Here is a 14,821-nt window from a genome sequence, read left to right on the forward strand (position 1 = left end):
GTGTGGGGGTGTTTGGGTGTGACGTCTTGTCAATTACATTCGATCTCATGCTATATGAATCTAGCGACTTTGTTTACTGTCCCTCTCAAGATTGGATCGCCTTGGATATGAAGCACCTGAGCTTTCTAGCTCAAGATCGGTCTTGTATAGGTCAAACTTGGCACAGGGGGCAAGTATCAAGGCCCCAGCAACAGACCATCACAAGCCACAGCCAGCTTCACTGGCCTCTCTCGTGCCCTCACCTACCTAGCATTGAGGCTGCACTGCTAAGAGGGTGCTAGCTGAATACAAAACTGTTTCCAGTCGAATTTCTCTCTCAACAATCTCCGCCGGAGTTGGACAGCTAGGCAATCTACACGCGAGTTTGCTCCAATTGGTGCTTTCTCCACATGTAGTCTTGTATGATCATTTGCCTCCATGGGCTCAATGCTTTTTCGCAACATCGGAAACGTCTTTTTTGTGCATGTAGCACAGAGGTTTATCGCATCCGGTTGCATAGTCTGAATTGTGCTGCGCTTTTCGTATTCCGTCCTTGAATCTTACCCGCTACCCTCAAGTCCACGCGGCCATGTTTGCCCCGTAGTAATTGGGAGTCTGCGGCCCTTCGCTTTGAATCAGATATCCTAAGGAACATTTCTCAAATCCCACTTTGGGTTGACCCGCGTAGAATTCATCATACTCGGTGTTCAAGGCATCAACCAAGTTATTGACGTTGTCGTCAGGGTGAAGAATCTTCCATGGGTGGGTGCATTCAATCCCTTTGCAGGACTTGAGGACCATGAGGAGGGCATCGAGACGAGGGTGGACTTGGGAAAGGGATCGATTTAAAGGGCTGTCCAGGAGAGTAGCTTTGACTAATTCGTTGGGTCCCAGCAGATTGTTCATTTGCGAGGGATCACGCTGAATTTTTGTTAGTTGATCCTAAATCCACATGAACATTAACGGAGAGAAAGGTATACCGTCATGTCGTACAACTCGTGTTCGTTTGTGCACCAGACTGTATATTGCAGGTTATACTCATCGGTTATAACGCGCATCGATTTGTAGGTATTATTGGGAAACTGAGCTGAATGCTAATGTTAGCAGTGCTTTCTTCTGGAGATTCTTGTGTCGAAGCATACTGACTGAAGCTTCCGTTGACGCCCTGCAATCCAAAGGCTCCTTCAAACCCACCTGTTCCCCAATACTCGACCATTGTATGATCGAGGGTAGGAACATTGCGGCGAATTTTTTGGGCATTGTCGGTAACCGGCATGGGCAAGCCATCGAAATCGCTTCGTAGTGGGATTCCAGCCAACTGAAACAGTGTGGGAGCAATGTCTGTATGAGTTGTCACAAGATTAACAGTTTTACCTCTGGGTACACTCGGTCCGCGAATATAAAATGGAATGTTGATGTCCTCCTCGTAAGCGCAATATTTTCCTGGCTGCATGCGGTGATTGCCCATGTGATAGCCATTGTCAGAGGTATATATAACGTAGGTATTGTCAAGTAGACCGTACTTTGTCAGGCGGTCAATGATGGGCGGAATCATCTCATCGACAGCTTGCAACACTTGCAGGCGTAAGCGATAAAAGTTATCAAAATAGTCGATTTCAGTGCTGTTGAGTTGGGGTAAGTGCGTGATCCAGCTTGCTCCGCTGGGTATATCGGGATTGAAGTTAGGACCCCGTGGAATTTTGACACCGGGGAATAAATTCTCGTGACGAGGCGCCGGGATGGGTGGAAGAAAGCCCGGAATGGCCGTCGTCGGATTGAAGATGGTCTGACAATGTGGTGCGATTGGGGCGACACCAAGGAAGAAGGGCTCTCCTGCAGCTTGAGCTTGGTCAAGCATATTCAGAGCATTTTGGGCCACTTGATCTGTGTTGTATTGACCGGGAGCGCTCACGGGAGGGTCTTTGTTGGTCTGGAATGTGGCGTTGTAGTAGTTGTAAGTCCCCGGATCGATCAAGACTATAGGCAGTCAACAATGCCGTTCAAAACGAACCGATATGAAGCCTCACAAGCCGTGCCGTTCCACCCTGCAGGGAATGGATTATTCCAGTTCGAAGTAGAATGGGCATTCATTAGTTTGCCCGTGTAGTAAGTGTTGTATCCCGCCTGCTGCAGCCATACCGGAAGGTAGTCGTTGTTGAGGCCTTGTTGGACGAACTTGGGATAGCCACCTGAAACAATCAGCGCCATAACTTGAGACTGTCGATAGTTCACAGACCATAGGGAGGGACAATATCCGTGACATTAGTGTTATGAGCAAGTTTGCCAGTCAACAATGAGACTCTCGAGGGGCAGCATTGGGAGACCGTGCAGAAGTGGTTTTGGTACGTAGTCCCTTCTTTTGCAATCAGGTCCATAACATTTGGCATGTATTGCATGGAATTGAGGTGTAGATCTTGGTCATCGGTCATGATGAAGACAAAGTTAGGTTTCCGCGCAGACTCTAGCCTTGTGCTGCCCTGGGTGCCATAGCCGAAGGCCACGAAGGCTAAGGCGAGCACGAAGAGGAAGAGGCGGCAGCACATTGGTGCCATAAGACTGCGAGGCTGTAAGGATACTTGCAGTATTGATAGAAAAGACTCGAGCTAGACTCAATGCGCCATGTGAATGCTGAGGCTGACAATATAGAAAGTGATGCTGCTACTACTCAGCAAAGTCTGTCAACAGCTGGAGAAGAAGAAGAGCAACCGTCATTACCTGGAGGCAGGTGCCAGATTGTCTTATAGCAGGAGGTAGTGGCGCACCTGTCACCATGTTCAATGCACTGGCCATGCATTGCTCCATCCCTGCAGTAAGCCACCATTTTAGCATGCATGATCTGTCGGTCGGTCGAGATGTGTTGATTTAGCAGTCCACCAAATCAACTTGCTCATGGAGGAACAGGCCACATCTCTGCCACATGTCTGTTGATTGTAGCCGAATGTCATTTCCACTGTCGGAGGGAACATCGTGATAGATCTGAGAAGCTTTGGTGACCGAGTCATTGCTGTGAGTTGACTGATACGAGTGGTGTAAAGGGGATCAAGAGGCATAGTCAACACGTTGGAGAACGACGTTGAACACGAGGACTAGTGCGCAGTCTGGCGTTTGGGGGGGTTGTGAGGGACTCATCCGACTCGTAGGCCTTGTGGCTAGCCGGAGCTCGGCATGGGAACAAGCTCTTGGGCGATCTGCTAGCTTCCAGGTTTAACTAAACTGTGGGCACCAGTGGGGGAGCTTGGGGAGTTCTCGGTGAGATCACCACTTTGTTACCTAACTACAAGCACTGCTGGTCGCCTGCGACTAGGTAGCTACGGACCTACGGTAACTGGCTGACTACCGAGTGCAGTAATTAAGCTTATTCTGATTGTCAGGTACGCGTGGCATGCCAGGGATCAGCAACATTCCACTGCGTCTATCTTTGTTTCCCTCATCCCCAATATTGTGGTTCGGCCTGAAACACGCAATCAACACTTGCAATGGCAGCTGAGTTGCTCGCTCTCTGTATCACCCAGAAATATTCAGAAGCCAAAGATATCGAGGCTGCGCTCTGCAAATGAATCTCTCTGCCGCTTCCCGCTAGATGCACACTGAGAGACAACAATGTATCTGTCACCCCTAAACGGCTACAACACCTCAATATCCGTGGTAAGGACATCACTCATCTTCGCTGATTTATGGCCAGGCAGTCACCAGCTCAGCGTAAATACATAGTGAGAGCGCGTTTCACTCCCTAACCATGTCACCAAATACAGTGCACATACCTCGCGATGACACCTACGCATATCATTTTGCTGTTCCAACACCACACTATCTGAACTTGATCAGTCTCGTCTTTATCCTGAGATCAACCCTGCAACCTAATTGAATCTCCCCTTCCCTTTCATTCAGATAACCACATGGAGATGGCTCTATCCGAGGGCCAAGGCCCTGCAGAAGCGGAACGGGGACACTATCTACAGTGGAATACTGTGGCTGGTCGGAAGCCTGTCTCCAAACCACCGAAAAAGTGAACTTTCAAGCTCAGACTCCTACGTGAAGACTTCTTACCAGCCCCCAAAGCCTCTACGTATCGAGCTATCTGCTTTGAAATCCGCCCATTGCGACACCCAGACAATATCATCACCTACCACAGATTCCACTGCTCACCAGACACTGGACGACCGCAATACAAACTCTCAAGCAGGAACGAGTGTACAGCTTCGAGGTGGCTGGGATGCGCAAGACTGCTGCGCGTGCTCCATATGCTACTGTTTAATTTGCTGTGGGTACTGCGATTGAGTTTGTTGAGCGGTCAGGGTTACTTTTTGCCATCCTTACGAGTCTCTGTTACAGGGACTGGACAGATGCTAAAGATCTGGATGCTTGTATACTGCTTCATACAACAGTATCCAGCTGCAATTGTCGCAAACAAATAGAGCATATTATCCAAGTCAGCCTTGTTCACGGCAGATTATACCGGTACACTCACCGCAAGGATTCCTTTACTCCAGTTTTCTCTCTGCTGTTGATCACAGACCAGGCGAAAATCATCGACGAAGTGGAACAGAGGGTCAATGTGTCTCCAGCAGTGGTTCTCAATGGGGTGCAATGTCAAACACCAGATATCTACCGTCACTGTCATGTCCCTCCCCCTCTTATGCTTCACCATCACCCCCCACCCAAGTCTCAGGCATGAAGATCAAAGGATGCCCAGTAGTTCTTTGGTTGCCTCTTCAGGGATTACCTCAACAGGCAGGCAAGACCCGGCCACATGATTGGTTTCTACAAGGTCAACTAAGGCGGAGATCCGCACGATAACTTCCCCATATCCCATATAAGGGTCAGGCTGTTTACCCCTCGCTGGCAATGCAATACACTCTTGCTCATCTCGGCTCAAAACTCATTCAGAAACACACAGGATAGTTAAGAACAGAATAGCCATCATCAAAAATGACGTCCATGGCCAAAGTCTTTGGTGCCTACGAGGCCCGCAAGGCTCTCCTGGAAAAGTCGACCAACCCGCTCGCCCAGGGCGTAGCATGGGTCGAAGGCCAATTGTACCCGATCAACGAGGCACGTATTCCATTGATGGATCAGGGCTTCCTTCACAGCGACTTGACCTACGACGTGCCGTCCGTCTGGGATGGCCGCTTCTTCCGCCTGGACGACCACTTGTCGCGGCTGGAAAAGAGCTGCGCGAAGATGCGGTTGAAACTGCCCGTCCCACGCGACGAGGTCAAACGGATCCTGTGCGACATGGTCGCCAAGTCCGGCATTCGCGACGCTTTCGTCGAATTGATCGTCACACGTGGCCTGAAGGGCGTTCGGGGCACGCGGAACCCTGAGGACTTGACGAATAGCCTGTACCTCTTTATTACGCCGTACCTCTGGGTCATGGAGCCTGAGATGCAGCTGCACGGCTCGGGCAGCGCGATCATCGCAAGGACAGTGCGCCGGACGCCCCCAGGCTGCATGGACCCGACGGTGAAGAATCTGCAGTGGGGAGATCTGACGAGGGCCATGCTCGAGGCCAACGACCGGGGCGCCAATTACCCCTTCCTGACCGACGGCGACGGCAACATCACCGAGGGCTCGGGCTTCAACATCGTGCTGATCAAGGACCGGGTCCTGTACACGCCCGCACGGGGAGTTCTCGAGGGCGTGACGCGCAAGAGCGTGTTCGACGTGGCCAACAAGCTCGGCCTCGAGGTCCGCCTGGACTTTGTCCCCGTCGAGCTGGCCTACCACTGCGACGAGATGTTCATGTGCACCACCGCCGGCGGCATCATGCCCATCACTTCCCTCGACGGCGTCCCCGTCCAGGACGGCAAGGTCGGGCCCCTCACCGCAAAGATCTGGGATCTGTACTGGGACATGCACTACGACGATACCTACAGCTTTGCCATTGACTATGATGGCGTCGAGGGCAAGAAGAATGGCGTCAACGGCGTCAACGGCACCAATGGCGTGGCTCATTGAGTCATGGCTCGAGAGTAGTAATGATAATCTCTTCTGCCTCTCTCTTCTTCTCCTTCTTCGTGGTGGTCGTTGTGTTCTTTGTCTAGTAATGAAATGTCCTATACGGGATTACTCCCGTCCAGGGAGAACGCCGGAAAACAAATTCTTTCTTTTCATCCCTTTTCGTCCCTTTCCTTGTTCTCCTTTACAAGCTAGTTAGTTTGCCACGTATCAGACTCCAGGTAGAGTCTGATGAGAGACTAGGAGAACTGTAGCTTCGTGGGCGCGTGCGCACACACACACACACACACACACACACACACACACACACACACACACACAATGAGCGAGGTATCTAATCCACACAATAAGATTACTGATTTATGCGTAATAGAACGGAATATAATCTCTTAGCTTAGCTTAGCGGTCGTGGGAAAACCAACCAACTAAATCAAGAGTTTTGTTTTACCAAGGGCCGCCGTGTGAACGGTGAAATCATTATACGTGTATGGCCACACCACGCCATGTCCAACCCTGAATATCAATCATAGAGTCTTCCCGCCTTGGCTGGGTCGGTATACTCGACCAGCCCCAGTCCGAGGATATTAGGCGCGACCTCGCCGTAGCGCACTTTACGGGAACCCAGGATCTTGACCAGTTCGTCGGCGGACAGGTTCGAGCCGGACTGCGGTGCTCGGTCGGGCCTCTCCCCGTCGTCGACGTCGAGGACGCTGTAGGGCACTCTGGTGCCGTTTCGCTCGTCGACCACGGTCGAGTAGTGCAGCGCCTTGGCCACCTCGAAGGGCGACAGGCTGATCTTCCTACCGAGTAGCCAGTAGCCGTCGTAGAGCGGTAGGATGGCCAGGATGGCCAACAGCATGAGGCCGACCGCGACGCCGAGGATGGTGCGGTTGGTCCGGTACACCGTGTGGTAGATTTGGTATTGACCCACGGTGGTGACGTTGTGGACGGGCACAGTCGACGTCTGCACGTCCAGCGCCGACGCGTTCGGGAACATGTAGTCGCCCACCTTTTGCGTCGCGACGGCCACGGAGCTGCGGAACATGATGTCCCTCATGTTCGAAAGCAAGGCGCTCATCGGGGACGCGTAGGTGTTGTTCAGTGCCAGATCAATGCTGCCTGTGCCGTGCTCGAAGATCGCGTAGGGCGCGGCAAAGGATCCCGTCACGGCAACATCGGAGCCAAAGTTGGTGACGTCGCTCTTGATAACGATGCTCGAGCCGAAAAGGCTGGAAAATGCCAGCGCGATACCTCCCAGCGTGCTGTGCTGACCCGATGTAGGGTCGTTCTGACTTTCCCAGGTGTGTATCAGTGTCTGGTCATGGTCTGGAATAGGGAGCAAATCCAAAACTTTGTCGACGGCAATATTCTGCTCGTAGGGATCTGTGGGGGAAATTGTCCAGTTTATGGTAGATGTAGGTTGCTGTAGTGTTGCCACTCCCTGCGTGACATTGACCATGTACTCCACCATGGCAGGCAAAAGAGTGCATTGTCGATTTGTAACCGTTTCACCCACATACCCTTTCTTGTCCTGCCAGAGCGTGCTGAGTCCAATTTCCCAATGAATCCCAGTGGTGACATTGACCTGAAAAACCGTGTTGGGCGGTTGATGAACAGTACCATTGGAATCCGCCACTAGAGGGTTCAGCAGCGAACTCCGGGTCGCATTGCAGGTGTACTGGAAGCCCAGTCCGGGGAGTCGCGCGACACATGATACGTTGGAAGTAGAGCCACAGCCTTGCAGGTTGAGTGCGACAGGCGCCTGGACCTTGTAATCTTGAAGGACTTGAATGAAGGGTGGCGTGAAATAAACCACGCCGAAGGTATCGTGGCCAGTTGCCGCCACCACGCCGGAGAATCCAGCAGGAAGAGCACTAGGAAGCTCTGAAGTCATGTTCCGGAGGATCTCTGACAAAACTGTGGTCGAAGAACTGGCTTGTTGTAGCACCACTGTATTCCTCGTCAGCTAGACATACCCGCTAGGGTTGTTGGGACGATAACAGAAGGCCGTGAGAGGGGAACATTACCTTCTAGCCCAGCAAAGATGGTAAATGCTAGACTCCCAACGCATATCCAGCCCCATAGCCTCCAATGGAATGCAACCATGTGTATAGAGTTGCCAACGGCCCAACGGAAATGAAGTCTCTTCAAAGTCTGGCCACGGATGGCGTCCACCCACCAGGAAACCGCGACGGCCTCGGCGAACATGACGGCGAGGGTCTTCGAGAGGAGGAAATTGGCCAGGGCAAGCCAGGCACTGACGCTGACCTGCCAGTAATGGTAACGATGGCCAATATGCATAGTCGTAGCCCCCCACGACTCAACATCTTTGCCATCTGAAACGAGCAGAATGATAATCATGACAGCGAGAATTGCTAACATGATGATCAGGCAGCACAGGCTGAGGAGCGGGATCCGAGCTTTGTTACCCGCTCTCCATGCGCTGACAATTCCATGTCGTTCTCTTTCAATCTTGTTCAAGAGGCCATAGCTGCCAAAGGTAGGTTGCTTTTGATCTTCTTCGTTCTCGAGAGTTCGTTCGGCTAACAGAGGACTCGTTACCAGCTGTCGACAGGAGGGCCGCAACCCAAGATGTTGTACTTGACAAACCCACCTTCACTCCCCAAGAAAGAGGTTTTCGCTTCATTATTGCCAGCAAAGTCAGACGAAAGGGTTTCGGTTTCTTCAAGTTCTAGCTGCGGTGGTTTTGACTGTGTCAACGTCGGACTTCTGGTTTGGCTCTCCATATGACACGGTAGACCAGACGCAGAAAGCTCCCAGAAGTTGACGGCGCCTTTGTGAAGGACAGAATATAGAGTACAATATGAAGCGAATAGGCCCAACACCTAACTTTGATCTGTGAGAGGTAAATAGAGGCTACACATGGCCACTGGCCGGTACGCCAGTCGACCAGGCTCGTCGTAACCATTCGCCATTCGGCGGAACGGTCGCGGGCTGTGGGAAGAAACCCATGCAATGCACTATGATAGACATGGCCAAAATCAGGCGAGATTCCCTGTTGCTGCGAAACATTTGCGCAAGTAGGAGGAGTAGCGGTTGTTGTCCGCCTGAAAGATCGCTTCTTCTGGCCTATAGTTGGTAGATGTGAAAGTGACAACCACGCTTGAAACCACCCCTGGGTTGATTCTGTGCCGCAAATGAGGCTCAGGACTTTGGAGCGGGAAGGCTAGTCGGCTTAGTTTGCCTCGCGTTCTGCACGTCCTCCAGAACGTCGCGAATCAAACATGCAGCCAACCCGGTTGTTGTGCAGGGTCATTTGCAGAGGTCGGGTGAGGCGGACAGCTTGTGAGAGGCGGAGCAATGCAGTCCTAGTAAGGTTCTTTGTCGAGCCACCGAGTAAAGCTTGATATGTTTAAAGGGCATTCGAGATGTATTATTGCGAAAAGTCCTGTTCGCGACACCCTTGTGCTTCGCCCCCACGGGGCCACCAGAGTCGAGCCGCGTGCAGGGTTTCGTACCAGGTAGGCAGAAGCCATTGCCATCGCCAGCTCTATCCATGTTGCCCTGCACCTTGTAGCCAATAACCAATAATGATGGTGCGCGGACGAGGGCCTCGCGTCGAGAGTTGAGATATCCAGCAATTCGGGATGGGTGGTTGTGATGCTTGCGACTTGCTCACAGATCCATCTTTTAGGCAGTAAAGCAAGACTCGTTTTTGACGCATTTGTGTTGCGCCGACATGAGATCTTACATTGAATATAGCTCGCCCAGAGGGCTGGACTGGGGAAGCTGTCTCTAGCAAGTCTTTTGATAGATATCCTGTTTTCGTGCAGTAGAGGAGAGTGGCTGCGCCTCCTCTATTCGCCCATGGAGTTTCTGCCCCCAAACATTCGAGGCTCGCTGTGATATTCGTTGGGATTTAGCGTATTCTCAGCACAACTCCTAAACAGGGGACAAGAGCCCTTAAATGTCACGCTCGTGGCAGCACCATCCAGGGTTGCCTCCCGAATGCTGTCGACGACGGGAAGTTCCTCGAGTAAATTTCGAGATCATCTACACCGTCAAATATATCTCCAACTCGCGAGCAACAAGGATAACACTCGTATCGACCGTAGCTGGCACAAAGATCATGACTGGAGGGAACCAAGAGTGTCCGTATATTCCTCAAAGGACGCCTGTTAGCAAAGGACAGATTGATCTCTTCTTCAGATCACTGTTCCACCCTCTCAGACTTCCTCGTCCCACCATAACTCCGCCCGTACTCGCGCAGGAAGCTCGAGACTTTATTGGTCCTATCCGGCTGGTCTGGGTACCGACCGGACTCGTCCCTCGCGAGACGCTCGCCGCCGGACCTGTTGCGGCCGTGCCTGAAGCTATCGATCATAACATAGACTGGTACAATGATGATGCTGGTCACCAGGGTGAAGACGAGGTAGAACAGCGGGGCGAGGATGCGGTTGATGAGTCGATTGAGGAAATTGGTCGGCGGGAGTGGCTCGAACTTGGGGAGCGACGGTTTCTTAGTGTCGCGGTCTGACGAGGTCGACATCTTGGTGGCTCTTTTGGAGGCATGAAGGAGGGATGGAGAACCAAGATATCCCAAGTTTCGTATTGTTGTCCTCTATATGTTGACGTGTCTTGGTGATGAAATCATCACAGTCCCCTCCCCTCCTGGGTGCCTCCAATATTGTTGAAACCCGAAGGTTCTGAGCGACCAACCTTGAGTTTGACTTTCACTTTCATGTCGCCTCGTGTCCCTCAATTGTCCCATGCGATCAACTTTACATTAAACGATTCTATCAAGCTTGTCTTTGTTAGATTCTGGGACCACTTGGCAGGCATCGTGGTGAAGTCATTCTATCATCGCCATTGACCTTGTCAACACGTGCCTAGTGATGATGTCTCAGCTGCAATTTCATCAAAAGTGCTCCTCTGGAGCAAAAGCAGTTGTTATTCGGGTTTCATCTTCTATTTCCTAAACTCTGTTTGCCACTACGGTTTCCGTCGCATCCTGCTGATCGGGCAGCCCACCCGTTGTGACCTGTTGACCAGCTTCCAGACCTCGGTTGTGCGCAGTCAGCTTCGCAGCCTCCCAGCCTTCGTCGCCTACGTATCCCGCACGCCCTACGCCCAACCAGAATGCTCGATCGCGACTTCTTGCTCCCCAAGCCCATCCACTTCCTCCCTGAATTGGCAGATGATACCACCGAAACCCCAACCACGCGGTGAAAATACCGAGCACGGAGCCCGAAATGATGTCGAACCCTGCGTGACGATTATCGAAGTACCGTGACACTGAGATGAACATGGCAACGGCGATGGGAATGAATGCAATGATGAGCAGATATATGGGGGGCGCTGCTGCTTGGTTGCGAGGAGGAAGAGCCCGCTGGTGGGAAGAGGAGGTAGTTATAGAGCCTTTGCCTAGTTCCTCCTCTTCATCAAATGCCAACATCTGTCGCGCACTGTCGGAACTTGGTGACAAGAAAGGGATTTGAACAGCGAATTTGGCGCAGATGAAAAAGGTGAGATAGAGCATGCCCGCCCAGCTGAAGCTCGAATGCCCCGACGGCCAACTCGCAAAGGCATTCCGCAATTTGCTCTGGTCGGTGGTGCGACAGATATGCCAATCGACCAGGATCGGCGTGGCCGAATCTAACGAGGTCCCCAGTCCACCCACACGGTGTCTGCGGATGGCCTCAGGACTCAAGTCTGGATCGCACACAGCAAGCAAAAACGGCCGGGGTTTCCCAGCCAAATCTTTCAGGCCTTCGGTGATGACGAATGCTCCCGCAAGGGCAACACCAAGACCCATCCATGCTGCGTTCCACTCCCAAAGTTTTCGGCGCCAGAGCAACGCCTTGGGGGTTGATCGATGGGCGGTCGGTCCGGGGATGAAAAGCAAGGAGATGGCGGCAGTGATGACGCCGGGTGCGACGATGGCAACGACGATGAGGACTGGAACTGTGACAGTATCCTCATGGTAAGGATAGGAGATGTCTGGATCTTGAAGCGAGAAGGGGCGTTTGTTTCCGTGGATCTTGGAAAAGGCGCCGCCTACTGCAGCTGTTCCCCTAGAGCAATCGTTAACTTCTTCGTACTAAACATGTGTCTCCCAGCGTCGGTTCTTACAGAATAAGAATCCAGTCAAGTATATAAGAAGCAATAAGCCTCTTAGAAACACGTCCTATGCCTGAAGCGAGGCTAGAGAGGCCATTGACTGTTTTCACCGCAGCGACCATTTCTGGTAATTGAGCACGCGACCCGACCCTAAGTGCGCAAGGGTGAAGTTGGAGGAAGGATGGGCCGCCACAGACGATGGAAAAAGAGAAACAAACAAGTTCTTGTGATTAAGTTCCTGGAAGAAGTTGAGTAGAGGAGATTATTACAACAAGGTCAAAGTCCTTTATCGCAGTAGTAGAATAATCAGGATCCAGATCCATTGAAGATCCAACGAGCGCTTTGAAACAAAGCCCAGCTCAGCCAGTTCAGCCAGCCAGCCAGCCAGCCCAGCGCGAGTGTGTGTGGTGGCAGCCTCAGACAATGCTCAGCTGAGTCGCTCGGGTACGGGTTACGGGTTCTGGATTACGGTCGCATGGCGCGGCTGATCGTGTGAACAAATGCCATAAAGGGCAGCTTGGGAAATGAGAGGGAAAGGGATCGAAAAAGGATGCAGGGGATCTGGACCCCTCTGCCACCACCGGGAATCTGGCAAACGTCATCAAAGAAAACCACAAGTGGTGCCCAAGGTCTCTCGGCGGTGCTTGTGGCCCTCGTTGTGCACACGACCAAGAAGCCCCCCGGTGCCCTTTTCACCCGTATTATCTCTTACAACAGGTCATGGGTAACTCGTATAAGGGGTGTCGCATCCCCTGTGGCTTAGAATAAGAGGTACCCAAACACCAAGCAACAAAATACTCGCCCCCCCTTCACCAAATTGGCCACCTTGAACCTACGCATAACTGCGAGGCTGTGCATCCTCACACCGCTATGCACTCAGGCACTTGTACATACTCGGAAGATTGTTTGGAATGACACACCCCACCAAGCTTCTGATTAGCTGTATTCTTTGCGAGCGGAACCTCCAAGAGGCAAACATGACACGCAGACAACGCAACCCAAGACTGCCCTTCTCGGTCCCTGACCCAACCAACATGACAGCCAAGCCATTGTTCCAATCTTGACATGTCCAAGTCCTGTAACAACGGCTCGGCATGCTCCATGGCCCAGTGTGTTTCGGCATGGGTTCTCATGTGCTCTTTCCATCGAGATCGGCGTAGAAATTCCAGCCAAATGACTCGGACGGATCATTGAACCTCAACTTCTTGTCCAGTCCTTCGATCCTTTTCACGTCCTCAGCCTCGAGCTTGAAGTCGCCCTCGAAATTAGCCTTGATCCGCGACGGCGTCTTGGATTTGGGGATCACGGAATGGCCCTTCGCTATCCCCCAAGCCAAGGCCACTTGCGCTCCGTTCTTGCCGTATTTCCTCCCGATCTCTTTCAACACCGGGTCGTCGATCAGTTTGCCCATGTTCTTGCCTTTGTCGTAGATCTCGTTCTGGTTTCCAAACGGAGAGTATTGAGTAATGTGGATGCCCTTTGACTTATGCCATGTCGAGAAATCCGCCTGTATCAGATAGGGATGCAGTTCCATTTGATGTGCGGCCGGGACGATCGAGGTTTCTCTCAGCAGCCTCTCCATTTCTGCACGGGAGAAGTTGCTCACGCCGATAGCGCGACACTTCCCCTTGGCCACCAGTTTCTCCATAGCTCGGTAGGTTTCGACATAGTCCGTATCACCAGGGACTATCTTGTTGTCCTTCATGGGCCTCATCTTGTCGCCCCGCGCCCAGGGCGAGGGCCAATGCATCAGGTAGAGGTCGAGATAGTCGGTTTGAAGGTCCTTGAGCGAGGCATCGCATGCCTTTTCCACATCGTCGGGATGGTGCGAATTGTTCCACAGCTTGGTGGTGAGGAAAATGTCGCTTCGCGGGATGCCCGACCTTTTGATGCCTCTAGCGACACCAGGCTCTGTGCCATATCTGGAAGGACTCAGCATCCAGGCTCTGGTCAATTGTAGTGATGAGACTCTTACATCCGTGCTGTATCGATATGTCGATACCCCACCTTCAATGCCTCGGCCACTGCATCTTCCTGTGCTTCTTTGTCCTACGCAGGTCAGACACTGTGTAGTCATGTGCAGCTGTTCCAGCGACACCTTTGATTGGGCTATGCTCGAGCGAGAATTGAACTTACCTGCCACGTTCCGAACCCTATGGCGGGGATCTCGGCGCCTGTGTTCAGCGGAAATTGTGTTTTCGTATACCCTACTATTGTTCTGGTTTGGCTGCTGATTTGCCGAGATATATGGCCGGTCCTCAATAGAGAGCGTCTACTACATTGAGAAAGCATAGCTCAGGTGTTGTGGTGTGTTGTAGAAGAGGACGAATGCGAAGGTTGGCGTTAATTTTGGCGCTCTTTTTCTAAAAGACACAGAAAGCCTCCACTAAGCCGTTTATATCAAACACGGAGCTTTGGGAGAGCTGGGTAAGGGCGCTCTGTATTCGGAACCGCGTATGGACAAAGCTGGAAGATCAATTGTGGTATAATCAGGTCGATTGAGAGTCCATCAAGACTGATTTGATGCTGATGTCACTAGTTGTACCGAGGCGTGCACCAAAAGTATTGTCAACGCTAGTAATAGAATGACAAACTGATCAAAAGACAACAGACTTTATTCTCGTCGCCCCTTACAATAGCCCCGGAGATATCGGAGCCCAATTCTCAGTGCCTACGGCACCAGCCAAGACTGAGAAGATAGGCTAAGCTGACGCCTATTAGCTCTGTTTTAGCTAAGATATAGGTAACAGTGCCTATAAGCTCAGAATATCCTCTGTCACAGTAAGTACTTTTGGTGAGCATC

General features: G+C 51.9%; 6 protein-coding genes across 6 annotated transcripts; 1 reads left to right on the plus strand and 5 right to left on the minus strand.

Moving 5' to 3' along the window:
* Positions 1-552: 552 nt before the first annotated feature.
* Positions 553-2,522, minus strand: Z517_05499 (uncharacterized protein; the record flags this gene model as incomplete). Its single annotated transcript, XM_013430826.1, has 5 exons — positions 553-900; positions 960-1,066; positions 1,126-1,956; positions 2,007-2,168; positions 2,216-2,522. 5 exons carry the CDS (start codon positions 2,520-2,522, stop codon positions 553-555), a joined length of 1,755 nt encoding a protein of 584 aa, XP_013286280.1.
* A 2,386-nt stretch (positions 2,523-4,908) lies between these two features.
* On the plus strand, positions 4,909-5,937 carry Z517_05500 (uncharacterized protein; the record flags this gene model as incomplete). Its single annotated transcript, XM_013430827.1, has 1 exon — positions 4,909-5,937. One exon carries the CDS (start codon positions 4,909-4,911, stop codon positions 5,935-5,937), a length of 1,029 nt encoding a protein of 342 aa, XP_013286281.1.
* Positions 5,938-6,457: 520 nt separating this feature from the next.
* Z517_05501 (uncharacterized protein) lies at positions 6,458-8,684 on the minus strand (the record flags this gene model as incomplete). The annotated part of the gene is made up of 3 exons (XM_013430828.1): positions 6,458-7,887; positions 7,965-8,480; positions 8,552-8,684. 3 exons carry the CDS (start codon positions 8,682-8,684, stop codon positions 6,458-6,460), a joined length of 2,079 nt encoding a protein of 692 aa, XP_013286282.1.
* A 1,424-nt stretch (positions 8,685-10,108) lies between these two features.
* On the minus strand, positions 10,109-10,447 carry Z517_05502 (uncharacterized protein; the record flags this gene model as incomplete). The annotated part of the gene is made up of 1 exon (XM_013430829.1): positions 10,109-10,447. The coding sequence occupies one exon, from the start codon at positions 10,445-10,447 to the stop codon at positions 10,109-10,111; it is 339 nt and encodes a 112-aa protein (XP_013286283.1).
* Positions 10,448-10,873: 426 nt separating this feature from the next.
* Positions 10,874-12,140, minus strand: Z517_05503 (uncharacterized protein; the record flags this gene model as incomplete). The annotated part of the gene is made up of 2 exons (XM_013430830.1): positions 10,874-11,972; positions 12,031-12,140. 2 exons carry the CDS (start codon positions 12,138-12,140, stop codon positions 10,874-10,876), a joined length of 1,209 nt encoding a protein of 402 aa, XP_013286284.1.
* Positions 12,141-13,147: 1,007 nt separating this feature from the next.
* Positions 13,148-14,310, minus strand: Z517_05504 (uncharacterized protein; the record flags this gene model as incomplete). The annotated part of the gene is made up of 3 exons (XM_013430831.1): positions 13,148-13,940; positions 13,994-14,067; positions 14,155-14,310. 3 exons carry the CDS (start codon positions 14,308-14,310, stop codon positions 13,148-13,150), a joined length of 1,023 nt encoding a protein of 340 aa, XP_013286285.1.
* Between the last annotated feature and the right edge of the window lie 511 nt (positions 14,311-14,821).

The sequence above is a fragment of the Fonsecaea pedrosoi genome (genome assembly GCF_000835455.1).
Source record: "Fonsecaea pedrosoi CBS 271.37 unplaced genomic scaffold supercont1.3, whole genome shotgun sequence".
NCBI lineage: Eukaryota > Fungi > Ascomycota > Eurotiomycetes > Chaetothyriales > Herpotrichiellaceae > Fonsecaea > Fonsecaea pedrosoi.